At 29.8% G+C, this 15,829-nt stretch overlaps 1 protein-coding gene across 3 annotated transcripts in view; it reads right to left on the reverse strand.

Moving 5' to 3' along the window:
- Positions 1 to 15,829, reverse strand: part of LOC130448123 (alpha-tocopherol transfer protein-like) — a 66,210-nt gene that overhangs the window by 17,127 nt on the left and 33,254 nt on the right. The window contains exons 1-4 of one of the 3 annotated variants that reach the window (XM_056785339.1): positions 14,461 to 14,675; positions 8,836 to 9,136; positions 6,591 to 6,774; positions 5,987 to 6,163 (exon numbers count right to left, since the gene is read on the reverse strand). In XM_056785339.1, the coding sequence (XP_056641317.1) occupies positions 5,987 to 6,163; positions 6,591 to 6,774; positions 8,836 to 9,136; positions 14,461 to 14,467 (669 nt within the window). In that variant the 5' untranslated portion in view covers positions 14,468 to 14,675. Of the gene's footprint in view, positions 1 to 5,986; positions 6,164 to 6,590; positions 6,775 to 8,835; positions 9,137 to 14,413; positions 14,676 to 15,829 lie in introns of those variants that run through there. The other 2 variants (XM_056785340.1, XM_056785338.1) reach the window with 2 other exon arrangements.

Here is a 15,829-nt window from a genome sequence, read left to right on the forward strand (position 1 = left end):
TATTTTTATTTATTTTTAAACGGTATTTGTTTATCGTTTTTTTTGTTGATATTTATCACTATTTGGATTATTGATATTGATAATTTCAATTCTTTTTATATCTATTTTTTCCCTTATATTAATGTTATGGAATTACCAGTAATATATTATAGCTTGCACTTACACAAGATATTTCTGAACTTTCTGATAATTATTTATTCGTCGACGAGTTGTTTGTTGCCATTGTTGTCAAAGATGAATCGAATTTAAAAAAAAAAATAAACGTTGCATATAGATATTTTGAACAGAAGTGGTGGAAAAAGAGATGTATCTTAGTAAATTTCTTTTGGAAGCTTAGTTTGTGTTTGACAATCGCATAGGCAAGCCATTGTGAAGATTTGGACAATGGGAAAAATTGAATATCGAGCTGTCACTACATATTAGTTTTTGGAAGTCGATACGCCTATTTGAATTATGGAGGAATTAACGCGCTCAAAAAAGGTCACCAAATTGTACTGGACAACCGTCGGATTAAGGTTAGAGTGACAGAAGAGGCTATATACATATCAAAAGAAGGCATTTGTCATATACTCTCTGAAGAATTATGCATGCGTAAGCTATCCACGCGTTGGGTGCTGAGTTTGCTCAACAAAAGCGCATTGGAATGAATATTTCCAAGGTCTTATTGGCGGGATTTAAATAAAATGCGTCCAAATTATTTGAGTCCATTTATAACTGTCCTAAAACGGTCAAAACACTGGATTGCAAATTGTGTGGATCCACTATCTTCAAAAAGGCAAAACAAAGAAAAAAGTGTTTTTCCATCAGGACAGTTGGGTGATCAGCATGGCAAAAATTCACGATTAGCACTTCGAACCGAAACATGGTGTGGGAATAACAATAATCTTGGGGTGGGACTAAAATTGAAAGAATTTTAAACCCAACTAAAAATACAAAGCGTCCATTTGAAGTTTCTGCAAACGATATTTTGCAATTGCAAAAAAGGATACGGTTTAGCGTGAGGTTGTAGACGGGTTAGTCTTTTTTGTAACATAAATTGCAGAGCAGGGGTTTACCATCAAAATGACAACGTACATAGAGGTGAAGACGTAAATTTTAAAATAAAAGTTGTTATATTTGCACAGATACACATTTCTAAAATATTTTAAGGTGTTCAGCCTAAGCGTGACAACATGACGTAAAGTTTTTTAAATAGGACAGCCTGTATATTTGTAACATCAAATTTAGCGTAACATTTTGCCATTACTTACCCGGGCTCTAGCCCTGTTTTTTCGTTTTCCATAAAAGGTAAAGAATGGCTGAAATGTATGAACAGAGTAGAAGTTTCTTTTGGGTTCGGGGTGTTTTTTAGATAAGCATTAATTCAGGAGATTTCAATTAGCAAAAACTTCATTTGTTTAAATGGAACATCCAGTATATTATTGTACTACAATCTTATAAAACTATTTTATCCCTTCCAATTATGTCTAATAATGTACACTCTAAAATTGACAGTTTTTAAGAAAAAAGCATCTTTAGTTTATGATTTAAAAATATTCATCTTTTTAACAAGTAAACACTGATTGTGACGTTTAAAATACTTCTAGTTTTTGTGACAAAATCAAACTAAATTATGGAAACATCACCTTACCAACAAATGAAATGAAAAAATCCATAGTTTTATCAATTAACCTATGAATTTGACATTTTCATAGTTTAAGTCAAAGTGATTAGTTATTATCTAGACGTATTACAAATAACGAGGAAGCAATTAAGATCAAGAATTTTCTGATACAAGAATTGACAGATATGATTTTTGTACTGGGTGCCAGTGATAAGAACTGTTTACTCGCACAACCGATTTATCAGCAGAAATTTCCAGATAGAAGACAGCCAAGAAAAGTGACATTGGAAATTTTGCTTCAACGATTTACAAGAACTGGTAGTGAAGCTTATGGAAAAAGCGATGGGTTGAAGAATGCAATGTCATAGAACAACGAGATGACCGTAATGTCAAAAGTTATGGAAGATCCTCATATCTCAACACAGGAAATATCAAAACAAATCGACATAAGTCGTACTGTCGTCCAAAAAATTTTATCTAAGAAAAAAATGCATCCTTACAGTATACTGCGAATGCAGGAACTATTGGATGATGATTATGAAAAGCGTGAGTGGGCTCAAGAACAAATTCAGCTAAACAGAGATTTTTTCAATTTTGTATTATTTGCCGATGAAGCAACATTTGATAACAATGGGTTTGTTAATAGACACAATTTCCATTATTATGCAACAGATCAACCGCATTCTATACGGGCTATCAGTCAGACAAGGTGGTCATTAAATGTATGTAGTGGAATAGTTAGGAATCATGTCAAAAGCCCATATTTTTTTGACGAAACTGTTAACGGGAAAGTTAATTTAAATTTCTTAAAAAACGAATTACCCCAACTACTTCAGCAATTACCTGCTCATGATAGGCGGCGAATGTGGAGCTTACATGACAGTGCAGCATACCCAACTGATCAATACACGTTTAAATAATGATTTTCGCGGACGATGGATATGTAGAGGAGGACACCATAAATGGACCTTACAAAAATGGATTTTTTTGGTGAGGTTACGTCAAGTGTACAAAACATCCGCGACTACTAAGGAAGACATGAAGAATAGAATTAAGAAGGTTTTCCGAACTGCTGATGTCAATATGTTACATCGTGTACAAGTATTTTAAACGTCATTTTTAGTGTTTACTTGTTAAAAAGGTGAACATTTTCAAATCATAAACTAAAAATGAAATATATGAAGTATACGTTACCAGACATAATTTGAGGGCATAAAATAATTTCATAAGATGGTAGAATAATATATTGGGTGTCCTATTTAAAAAAAATGAAGATTTTGCTAATTGAAATCTCTTGAATTAATGCTTATCTAAAAATCACCCAGAACCCCATACGAAACTTCTACTCTGCTCAGACATTTCAGCCATTCTTCACCTTCTTACATACCAAACAAGTTTAGTTACTTCTCACTAATAATGTTCACTAGGCAGCATTTATAGTGCACCAATTTTCATTAAATCTTCATATTTTTCACTCTAGCTTGGCAATGTCACAATTTATAGGAAAATAAAAGACAGGACTAGATGCAGAATTTTACGCTAAAATCGATGGTGAACAAATATATAGTGTAAAGTATTTAAAAAAACTTTACTTCATGTTGTCACGCATAGGCTGAACACCCTGTATACAAAAAATAATTTATAAATGTGTATCTGTGCAAATATATTAACTTTTATTTGGAGATTTTTTTTGTATATTCTATAGTAACATATTGCACTTCCACGCACACACACACACACATATATATATATATATATATATATATATATATATATATATATATATATATATATATATATTCCGAGCTTTTGAATACTTATGTATTCATCGTCTGGGAAATAGTAAGATTTTCGGTGGATTTGAGTTGTATTAGTTCTTGTGAAATATTTTAAATTCATAGGATTCAAAATTCAATATTCAAATTGACGTAGAAATATTTCTATCAAAATCTCAATTAATTATTTCCCAAACGATGAATACATAAGTATTCGAAAGCTCGGAAATATATTAAATATATTAAAGTTAGTCCACTTTGGTGTTTCATTGCAACGTTCCCAATAAGAAACAAATTATCAGTGTCAATCTCATATTTTGAAAAAGACTGAAATAAGGCGAAACGTCCAATTTTATCTTTCTTCCCAAAACTTCTTAAAACAGAAGAGATTTAAAATTAATAAGCATTAATATATCAGAAATAAGAAACAGAAATAAGAAATTGAAGAAATATTCATATATATATATATATATATATATATATATATATATATATATATATATATAGAGAGAGAGAGAGAGAGAGAGAGAGAGAGAGAGTGAGAGAGAGGGGGGTAGAGAGAGAGAGAGGGGGAGAGAGAGAGAGAGAGAGAGAATATACAATTTGCATATGAATTTTTAACGGGCAACAGGGTTAATTAATATTTAGCTAAGAAAAAAACAATAATCCTCGTGAAACATCAAATACCGAATATATGTTAAACTAATACATGGATTTTTGTGTTGATTTCCATCGAGATATTATACGATTATTTGCGATAACTATATACTATGATTGAATACATATATTGCATGAAATATTTGTTAGAATGAAATTTTTCAATAAAAAAATATATTCAATAGTCGTGATTGAAATTTTGTATTCTACTCACGTATGGTGAGTTATTTTCTCTGGGTAATTTATGTTACGAGCGCTAGCGATAAACTTCGTGAATAATAACCTCCATTATACACTCGTGAATAATATACCATTATCCACGACTGTTGAATAATGCCCCCTTTATGCTTCCTCGAACTCAATAATACCAATTAATCACGGCAGTGATTAATTAATCCATTAATCACTGTTATCAGATGCTTTCTTCATGTAGCTATATTATGAAGTTTTGCTACCAAAAAAAAGTTTCAAAAAGTTCCTTAAACATTTTTATTGTTATCATGTCAATGCCCGGTTATTTGATGTTGTTCAGAAGAGAAATTGATACTTTCAGTTCCTTTGGAGTTGTCAGCCTTATGTTTGTTGTGTATGTATCTTGATTTCTATTTAATTTGTTTTGGGTATTTACTGGATTTTGTGTATCCTTGCAAAGTAGAGAGATAGCCATTACTTTTTCCCAATTTGATTTAATTTAATTGAGGTTTGTTATATACTGTTGTATGTATTTTCGTCATCTGGTGCATGACTCCTTGCTTTTCTTTGTTTGGTGCACCATCTGGAGGAGTAGCTTGTTTGGCAGCTTCTTGGACTTTACTGGTTAGTTTATTTGATGCTTCTTTTACTTCGGTCACTTTCCACGCTGTTTGTCACATTTTTTTAATATTTCCCTTTTTGTCTTGTACAGTTGGGCAGGCTTCTCATGCTTTATAACTGAACTAGTGACGGTCACTATTACCGACGTGCGATCGGAGGGATCGTAATTAGGGACAATATTAGAGTAGATTGATGATATACCACCCGTTACAAAGTTTTCGGAGGTCTGGAAGTTTATTAGAATCACTTGGTCATTACGTTGGGTTACTCGTAGATATGACAGAATAGTTACCTCCGTACAATAAATTATAAAGTTCTCTACCTTTTACTGTAGTTATCCTGGATGCCCATAGTATATTTTTACTATTGTAGTCCCCTCCTTGTATGAATTTTGTACCCAGTTTTTTAAAGAAATTTTGAAATTCTTATCTTTTTAGATTGCAGAGGAGGGCAATATATCGCAGAAGTAGTTCGTTCGTAAGGAATTGTTCTAACTTTTATTGAGATTGCTTGTATGATTTGTATTGTCTGGGTGGTTGTAATATGTGAGGTTTTTTAGAATATGATATTTTGCATTGTTAATATGTTTATTTTGCATAATTAAATAATCCTTTTCCTTCAAATTCTTTTCAAAATTTAATAATTCGATAATTCGGGTCTGTTGTCTTTTTATTTTGAATACTTCTTTGTTTTTTTTGTGCAGGTTCCAGGTCTACAAAAAACATATTAGTTTGTGTTTTACATTCATTATGTTTCTATGTAGCCACTTGTTTGTAGCTCAATTTTGATATCTTCCGTATCTATATACTCTTTGTGCTCTATATTTTTTGTGTTGATATGTGTGATGTACTATTATTGTTTTCTCTCATATGAATAAACTGATTTACGATTGTTGTCGAAACCAATAAGATTTCCCGGGGAAAAGGAAATCAACTGTAACTGATAATTTGATGTAACTTATCTAGAATGATAGAAATATATTCGCTATTATTTTGTTATTCTGAGTCATTCCTTAATTTCAAAATCTTTGTATTGGATACAAAGGTTGACACATAATGTTTGCTTAGTTTTGAATTAAATCGTTAATGCAAAATAAATTATTAAATTTTTTAGGAAAGAAAATATTTAAATAGGTTACCTTGTCAAACAGTTCACTTCTAATGCAAGCCTTGAGAACGTTGAATAATTTAATGACAAAACCTTTAGTATTTATTAAGTGTATTGCATTCAATTTAATTGGCAATCCTTCTTGAATGTAAGTGAGGTATTTTTTTGTAGCATCCAACTTAAACTTTGTCACATGTCTCAAACGTGACTGAAACAAATATTCCATTTTACTACATATTCGTTATCTTATGTTATTGAAGATGTATATGCAAAATCAAAAATTCGATCAATAGCATTGTCAATATTATAATATTTTAGTTATTCTACTTCGCAAAGAACTTGAACTTTCGTGAATCAAATTGGCATTTCAGGAACTTTTGGAGATATTCATCCAAAGTACAAAGAAATATCTACTGTTAATTCCGTGGAAGTACAAGTGAGTAACATTGAACATTGGTTATAACAAGGTAAGGTTATTTAAAAAATTGAGAAATTTATAACACCAAAAGTTAACATTACAACATTACAAAAAGATATTAAAACTTTTAACATTATTTGGTTTTCTAAATATTGATAACAAGTTCTTGGAGATCCTAGCATCACATTCAATGTGTAATTTTCAAGAAACTACTTACTGCCTTTAAATCAACTATATTTATGAATCCATCAGGTGGATCTTTTTCTTGTGTGATATCTATAAGCATGAGGATCGTTTTTAAAAAAGCTATATTGTCCATCTTCCTAACATCGTCGTCTTCCAATTGAAAATAATGGATAGCATTATTATTTTTGCCTCTGACAGGAAAAATTGTAATTATCCTAAAATTGAAATCATTATAAACGTTAATATTGAGAAATAATTAATCAAATAGTAGAATAAAATAAAACAGGATTTTGACCAGACGAGGTGATTATGCCAAAAATTCATAAAACAATTATTTATTTCTCGTTTCATATCAAATTTCTATTTCTATCATACATTACGATAATCAAAAAATGTGAATAAAATCTAAGAATATATTACATTTCCATGAAATGCTCTCTACGAGATTTTTTAAGAATAATCTCTCTTTGGAGACTAGCAGTTATCTGCTATCATGTACCATCTATTTTACATTTCTCAAATAACTTCAATAAAATCTTTTCAGTTCAAGATTATTCAGTATTTCGCTGTTCAAATGTGAAAATGTGTTCATTTTTTTCCTAGTAAGAAGACTTAATAAGCTTTTGTCATCCTCAACTTGATATGCAATAGTAGAAGTCAACGTCATTTTCACTTTATCTATACTATAATAAAACTGAAAAATCGTCTGTCTGTCCATTGATTTGTTTTTCAAAAAAATGATTGTAGGTGATTTAGGCTATATTTGATCAAAATTGGTTTAAGAAAAAAAAAGTTATGTTGATCTAAAGTTAATTACCAAACTTTTGTTTGACAATTCACTTCGAAATTAGGGCAACATGTAAGTAAATATCTAGGATGTAATCGATATTAAGTCGTTGCCGTGGAAAAATTAATTAATCAAAAATGATTTTAGCCATAATTGTAGTGTTAATATTATAAGCGCCATCTAACGAACATATTCTGTATCTATTTCAAGCTGTAAGATTTTTTTATGCTATAACAGCCCAACGCTAACACCTTATCTCGCAAGTCACATCTTGATTCGACCAAATTTCTACAGATGGAACCTTACTACAATTCGAGTAACAAATGACTAATAATTGACATAATTGTATATGGTGTACGAAATTATTTTCCAGGTTTTCATTGATGACTGATAGAATGAACTTTTTGGTAATATAAAAGTAAGTATTAAATTACTGGTGATATACATTTTATTGAAAAAAAAGTTAGCTCTAGAGGATTATCTACGAACAAAACAGGAGACTACGTTTTTATGCAGTGAGCATTGATAGTCTAGTCTCTTTAACGATCGATGACATCTACCTAAGACTAAAGTTAGTTCGATCTCAGAAATCCAATGAGGATGGTTAGAGAACACCAAGCTTTAAGTCATTCTTTGGAAACCCTTACCGAAGTCGAATCTCGACAAAACACAGATCGAGAGCGCCATGTTAAGCACGTTAAGCGGAAACGGTCACCCAAAGAAATATCCGATTGAACGCTGATCGTGAGCGGCAAATGATGGTGTTTATACCAAGAATCCCTCTCATCCCAAACAACTTTCCATTTAATTTCAAACGAGTCCAATTCCTAGTCCAATAACCTAACCACCTACAATGATTCTTGTTTCCGGAGATCTGCTTAAAAAATACAATTACAATACTCAATGAACCTCACGAAATGAATATTTCGAGAGTTTGAATTGTCTTTCTTTTCTCTTTTGAAAGATGTGCCTGATAAATGAATGAAATATTACAAAAAAAGTTGAACTTCTAAATAACCTGCTAGTTGACACACGAGCAGTGTAGACATGAAAAAATTTGGTAACTGAAGCTTCCGCGAACACGTAGAGGCTGAGGCTTCATAGAAAATATTATTTATTAAGGTGAACGATACTAGCTTTATACAAAAATAATTAACGGACATTCCATGTAAACATATATATACACTTTGTATTTGTGTGTAATGTGTAAAATATCAATTAGTAACAGTTTTACATTTGTTGATTTTTTCAACAATTTTTACTTTATTTTTAGAACAGTCTATGAGCAAATTGGAGATGTTGAAAATTGACTATAAAATATGATTTTCTAAAAATTTTTCCGACCTAGCCCTACACAATGCTAGAAACAAAAGGAACTTCTATAATCATTCATACTTATCTATTCATCGTTTTTCATATTTGTTCAGGTTTATTTATTTCCTGCTTTATTTTCTAGAGGAATATTTTCATATCTTTAACATATACTTACCAAGTATCTAAAACTGTTTGTATGTCAGCACCGCTAACATTTCTGTTATTAAAAAGTTCAGGCGCTCCAGCCTTGATTTCATAATGTCCAGTTATAGTAATTTTCGTATTTTCAACATTATTCTCACAAGACAAAAGGAACAACACAATCAATTCATCGCATAAAATTGTAGGAACAAAATCACTTCCACTTTCTAGCAACCACGTTTTTATAACTTCAATGTTTTCTTTTGTTGTTTTTCCCTGCAATATTATTTCTTTGGCAGAAAATTCGTATGGCAAGGACATGATCAATATTTTGTCTAAAAATAGTTATTTAAGTATCAAGTTATATTTTTGTTACGAGGCTGAAGACTGGAGGCTAGTTGTTGAGGCGTTTGACCTAGGCCAATCACTAGATGAGGGACAAAAAGAGACTTACATATTATATTTTCTTAAATCGCTCAGATTTTTGGAAATGAAACGAGCAGAATAGATTATGAGTTCAGCGTTTAGTTAGACAGTTGAATACTATAATTGTTTTTCAAAAATCGGCATACATTTCTTTCTTCTAATTCATTTATACTAATGGTATTATAACCGTAGTTGTAAGCTGGTTGACTTGTAATTGAATGCTGTCGAACATGAATTAGATTGGTAAGAAAATTTTGAAGTTGTATTAAACGGTTTTTCCTCAATTCATTTATTAATTTGATAGAATTGAGACAAACTATTCGCAATGATATTAACAAAGATAAAACTATAGTTGTCGTTTCTGTGATTGACCAGTATATACAAAGGCGCTCTGAAATTTATTGCAAAAAGCTCTCAAACCATATTTATTATCTTTGATTTTCATGTAAATACAAAAAACGAAACTTACAAGCATTTCGTCAACAAGCTCTCTTATTCATTAATTATTCCAAAACCTAACGTAATAACAGAATTTATATGACTCGGGCAAACAAATCCCAATGCTATTGAGAGAAATAAAAATCTCTAAATCTATTGTCAATGTTTAATTCAAGTCATATAAGTTCGTTTCAAATGTATATAACCTATGATTCTCATTAAAGTGAATGAAAAATAATGTTAAATAAAAAGATAAAAACAAAAGATAAATTTGAAAATTCGACATTCTTAGTTTTCTTATGAATAGGTAAAGTGGGGATGAACTTCATATAGTTTAATTTTTTCTTTGATTGTTATTTTCACTTATGCTCTTCTCATCTCTATTCTGCAAAATTTATTGTTTGAGTATCTTTTTTTTGTTGTATTCCACTGACACCTTTATTATCTAGCCGACAGCCAACCTTCCCTTTTTTTTGTGATGTCTGAGATTTTTCTCGTATTGTTGTTACTGATTGTTCATCTTTTTCCCAGTTTTTTCAACATTTAGTGTGTGGCTTTCTTCTCAGCTGCTTAAGTATTCTTCAATGTCTATCGTATAATTTCTTTCTATATTTTCTCTCTTTAAATCGCTCAAGTCATATAAAATTTACTCAATCTTTTCCTCTTTGCCAATTTTTGCGTTTGCTTCTTCAGTTACAATTAATATGCCTGTATTTGGTATATCCTTTGTGTCTTCGATGGTGGATGTATATTAACGATAAACATGTTTTCATTATTCCCTAAAGCCACATAATTTGTCCGATGTTGGTGCAAAGCCTTGCCTATCTTTTAACTCTTAATTTATTTAAAAACCCATTCCACATGTGCTATATTGGCTTCCGCTTTTAGAAATATATAATTATCTATTTCTTGAATTTTATTTCCTGTTAAATGAGTTTCCTATAGAGTGACTATATCCATCTTATAAATGTTCATTTTTTTGGTAAGTATTTCAATCGCTTCTTTTTCGTAGATACCTCTTACATTCTATATCCTCATTTTCATCACTATATTATTTTTTTTTGCTATCCCATTTCTATTCGGCGTTGTCTATGTATATTCCTCTAAGCCTAATTTTTACCTGATTTTCATTTCGTTTTCATTAGCTCTCCTTCTTATTACTTATTACTTCTCATTACATGATAATATATCGAATTAAAAGTAAGTTCTAGCAGATGTCGGATAGTTGCATTGCATTGGCAATGAGAAGAATGTTTCAAAAATCAATGTTAGTGCCATTAGCCGAAGTTCATCCTCACTTTACCCATTCATAAGAAAACTAAGAATGTCAAATTTTCAAATTTATCTTTTGTTTTCATCTTTTTATTTAACATTATTTTTCATTCACTTTAATGAGAATCATAGGTGATATACATTTGAAAGGAACTTATATGACTTGAATTAAACATTGACAATAGATTTAGAAAGAGATTTTTATTTCTCTGTATATACTGGTCAATCACAGAAACGACAACTATAGTTTTATCTTTGTTAATATCATCACGAATAGTTTGACTCAATTCTATCGAATTAATAAATGAATTGAGGAAAAACCGTTTATTACATTCTAAATTTGCTTACATATCTACTTCATATTCGACAGCAGTCAATTACAAGTGAACCAGCTTACAATTACAGTTATAATACCATTAGTATAAATGAATTTGTATATATATATATATATATATATATATATATATATATATATATATCCGATATATCCGATATATAGACCTTTTAATCTATTTACTAAATACTGAGGTCTCTTCCCTATCTGCACAGCGCCACAATTGTATAATGTACTATGTCCTTTATGATGTATACTAATAATATATTTATTGAAATTATTCGATAGTTGTTGGGAAAGTCCTTGTACATATGGTAAGAAAAAATAGGCTAAAAGGTCATTGATCCGATAAAAACTTCATTGGTAAACCACGAAATTCTATTATAACGATTTAAAAATTCTTGAAAGTGGAGCAAATAGACGAAAAAGAGAATTTTTAGTAATGGTTCAAATTCATAAGAACGAAATTGATTCTCTTGTGTTAAAACAGATTCCTATTTTGATTTAGGTGATCTATTTAATCTGTCTTTTTAAAATTTTAAAAAAACACTAATGTTTAATCAACAATTTTGGTACCATTTCTGGACACGAGATTTATTCGCAAATTGAATAACTCCATCGTGATAGACTGGTAGAGGAAACCTAACCTAATAACCTAATATATATATATATATATATATATATATATATATATATATATATATATATATATATATATTTGGGGAGGGGATTAAGAATCTGCTCTCAGACATCTAGGCTGATCAATATTGTGCCTAGATAGTGTCGGGTTGGCTATTGGCATTGGCGACCGCCGTGAAAGGGTGGTTAACCAGAATAAGTACTAAAATATATTTTATATAAACCATTGGTCTGGCGGTCTTTGACGTGTCCAAATTTTGTTATTTTAATAAAATTTCTAATTTATTTTTTCGTAAAATCGATCTACATAACTTCAGTATAATTTTTCAGTTTACGATGGCGTTTTGACTAGATAAATACAGAAATTCAAGTCTGACGTTCTTGTTCTTGACGCAACTGTGTGTCAGACAGTCCTCAACAAACTTATAACAACAACAAATTTTCTATACAAGGTATAAAAAAAAATTAAACGTCAAAATTTTTTTCTTTTATTCCTCTTTCAAATAGAATTGGTCTGGCACGTGAATACTTGACCAAAATTTTGCCAGACCAAGATTAAGTAAGTTTTTCTCTCCTACTTGTTAAATGCAAGGTTTTTTTGTTTTTAACGTAACTAACTTCATTCAACCATTTAACCTGTTTAATTTGTCAAAATTTGACGTGCGTGTTTCTAAGAAGCGTCTATATAGCTAAATAACCAGTTATTAAATTAAGAAAATGAAATGCTTTATCTGTAATCTCACTACTAACAAGGAGAAAGTATTATCGTTCAATGCTGACACATTTCAAAGATGTTGTTTATTTATGGAAGTAAGAAAACAGAATCATTTCAAGTACGGCGATTTAATATTAATACCTGAATTACAAACATCTGCAGGTTATCATTTGAAATGTTACCGTAATCTAATTGCTGTAAAAAAATCTGTTGTTGACAAATATAATAAATCTTCACAAAAAGTCAATACAAATAAAGATAAATTTGTTAATGTAAGTATATACTGTCTCGATCATTCCACGATTTATTTAAGTGCATTTAATATTCTTAGGCTGAACTAAATACTTCTTTCAATTTAACTAGTTAGTTAGCCTTAGTAAGCTCATATCAAAGCATCGACGAAAATTACTATTCTAAATTATAAAAAATCCTGTGAAAGGTTTATTTTGTTCTTACGAAACTGTCAATGAATTTTTCGTGAAATTGTTACTGTAACATTAAAATAGAAATAATTCAAGTTAACAGGATTTTCTTTCATTTCAAATCAAATATATGTTTTTAAAACTTAGCTAAAAAAACTATAATTATATAGCAGTAAATACAATTAAGGTAAAAAATACGTTTGATGAATAATACATTAATTAATTAAACTAACATAAAATTTTCAAGACCATAAATCTTGAAAAAAAATAAAATAAATGATGTTTTGCTCTTTTTACTATCATACGATATTTGTTTCTTATTATGATATAAAAAGATTTGTTAACTGAGACATAAATACTGCAGAAAACTTTTTTAACCTTTATAAAATTATTTCTCACAATGTGAGAAAGTGTGACAAAGATAGAATTTTGCAAAAAATCTTACAAAATCCATCTTTTCGTTTTTAATATAAAGATAAAATAATACTTTTGTAGAACTCGTTCGTCAAATATGCTTCGAAAATTGTAAAGTTATAAAAAAATCAAAAGACTAAAAAATAAAAACCTCGCGTTTAACAAGTAGGGGAGAAGAACTTACTTAATCTTGGTCTGGCAAAATTTTGGTCAAGTATTCACGTGCCAAGCCAATTCTATTTGAAAGAGGAATAAAAGAAAAAAATTTTGACGTTTAATTTTTTTTTTATACCTTGTATAGAAAATATGTTGTTGTTATAAGATTGTTGGGGACTGTCTGACACACAGTTGCGTCAAGAACAAGAACGTCAGACTTGAATTTCTGTATTTATCTAGTCAAAACGCCATCGTAAACTGAAAAATTATACTGAAGTTATGTAGATCGATTTTACGAAAAAATAAATTAGAAATTTTATTAAAATAACAAAATTTGGACACGTCAAAGACCGCCAGACCAATGGTTTATTATTCATCTAATATTCAAAATTTAATAAAATATATTTTAGTACTTATTCTGGTCAACCACCCTTTCACGGCGGTTGCCGCTTGGACTATCAACGACGACTATATTCAGTATAATGACTAGCATAATATCCTTTGTATCAATCCCATTTTGTCACTGACGACTGATTTCTATACGATTATACTATGTTCAATGAACCAACACGACCTTACTCTGCCTTTTTGGATTCGAACGGGCCCCTTTATAATATTTGTTTAATCGCTTTCTGCCATCAAATACGACCCTTTTTTAACTATACCACCTATATTTTTTATAAGCCTTATATTTCTCAATCGTTATTTTACTATACTTCTAGACCGTCAAACGTCTTCATCATCAACAAATCAGACTTACTAAATAATAATTAGTTGATTTTACTATATACTTCACCTTATAATGTGATTATTACTGGCTGTACCCGCACACGATAAACTTACGTTTCATTGAAACAATTCTTCTAAAGTTCACAATAATGATATGAAATTTTTGCTGTATGTATAAATTAGTTGTTTATCAATAATTTTGTAGTAAGGATAACTACAAACTCAGTTTCTATAAACTTTGTTTAACATGTTAACTGCATAGCAAAATATTTCAATGTCAATAATGGCAATTAGACACGATTCCCTGATAGAATAGTTTTCCAACGTTTCCAAATATATACTCGTAGATATATATATATATATATATATATATATATATATATATATATATATATATATATATATATATTGGACGGTTTCGTCTTTTCTTTAAGTCTTTATCAAAATATCAAAAAATCTACCAAAAATTATTAAAAACAAACTATAAGTATACGTGCTACATATATAAGATGGAATTATAACATTATGGAATCAAAAAATGCGTACTCTTATTTCAAACTCCAATTTTTCTTTGTTTTCCGGTACTCCTTTTTTTCTAAACAATTTCTTTCTCAAAATATCACAAATCAATTGTTTCGTTTCATCTGTTAGCTTCCGATACTCTGCTTTAGGGCCGCCATTTTTGTCAAATGCAGCAATGTGCAATTCAGATGCAGTTTTTATTGGTCTTTTATTACCATAAGCTGTACACAGTAAAAATAGGTTTGGACCTGTCAATTCCCAATTATAAAAACAGGCTATAGTACAGTTTGTTAATTTATTTTCTTTACGTGGCTTTCTAGTTGCCAGCATTCTTTTTATTCGAAACATATGAAATATAATATAACGGCACATATTAAACGTATATCATCAACAGTATTGAGCATATATGATTATTGAAGAAATATAAAAACAACAGTGTAGGTAATTAATGAAACAAAAAGTTTAAATGACAAAAAATGCAGACGCGAACTAATATCAAGATTAATCCAAATTATTAACAACAGCTATGTCGCGTCATTGTTGCTACGTATGATTTTCAGATTGTGTCAACGGATGGTAATATATTAAAATACGTCAAAGAATTTGAAATGTAGGAAAATCGAAAAAAAAAATGATTTAATATTAAATTTCGACTATCTTCTTTGCACTATGACACAAAAATCAATGGCCCAGTTATAATAACAAATTCGCTAGCGAGACTTGTTGTCAAAATTTTGTTATAATTACACCCAATATATTTGACTGTAAAATTAAGTATTGAAAAATATATGGAGGATTAATTTATAAATTACCTTTAATTCGAGAACAAAATTATATAACTTATTAAATAATTACCTATGACATTACCTATACATAAATGGGATCTACATTTAAACTGATCTGGATATCAAATTGTAGTAGAAGAGAACTTTGCAAAAAATGTCTGTACTAGTGTGAAACT

Source organism: Diorhabda sublineata, chromosome 8, assembly GCF_026230105.1.
Source record: "Diorhabda sublineata isolate icDioSubl1.1 chromosome 8, icDioSubl1.1, whole genome shotgun sequence".
Classification (NCBI taxonomy): domain Eukaryota; kingdom Metazoa; phylum Arthropoda; class Insecta; order Coleoptera; family Chrysomelidae; genus Diorhabda; species Diorhabda sublineata.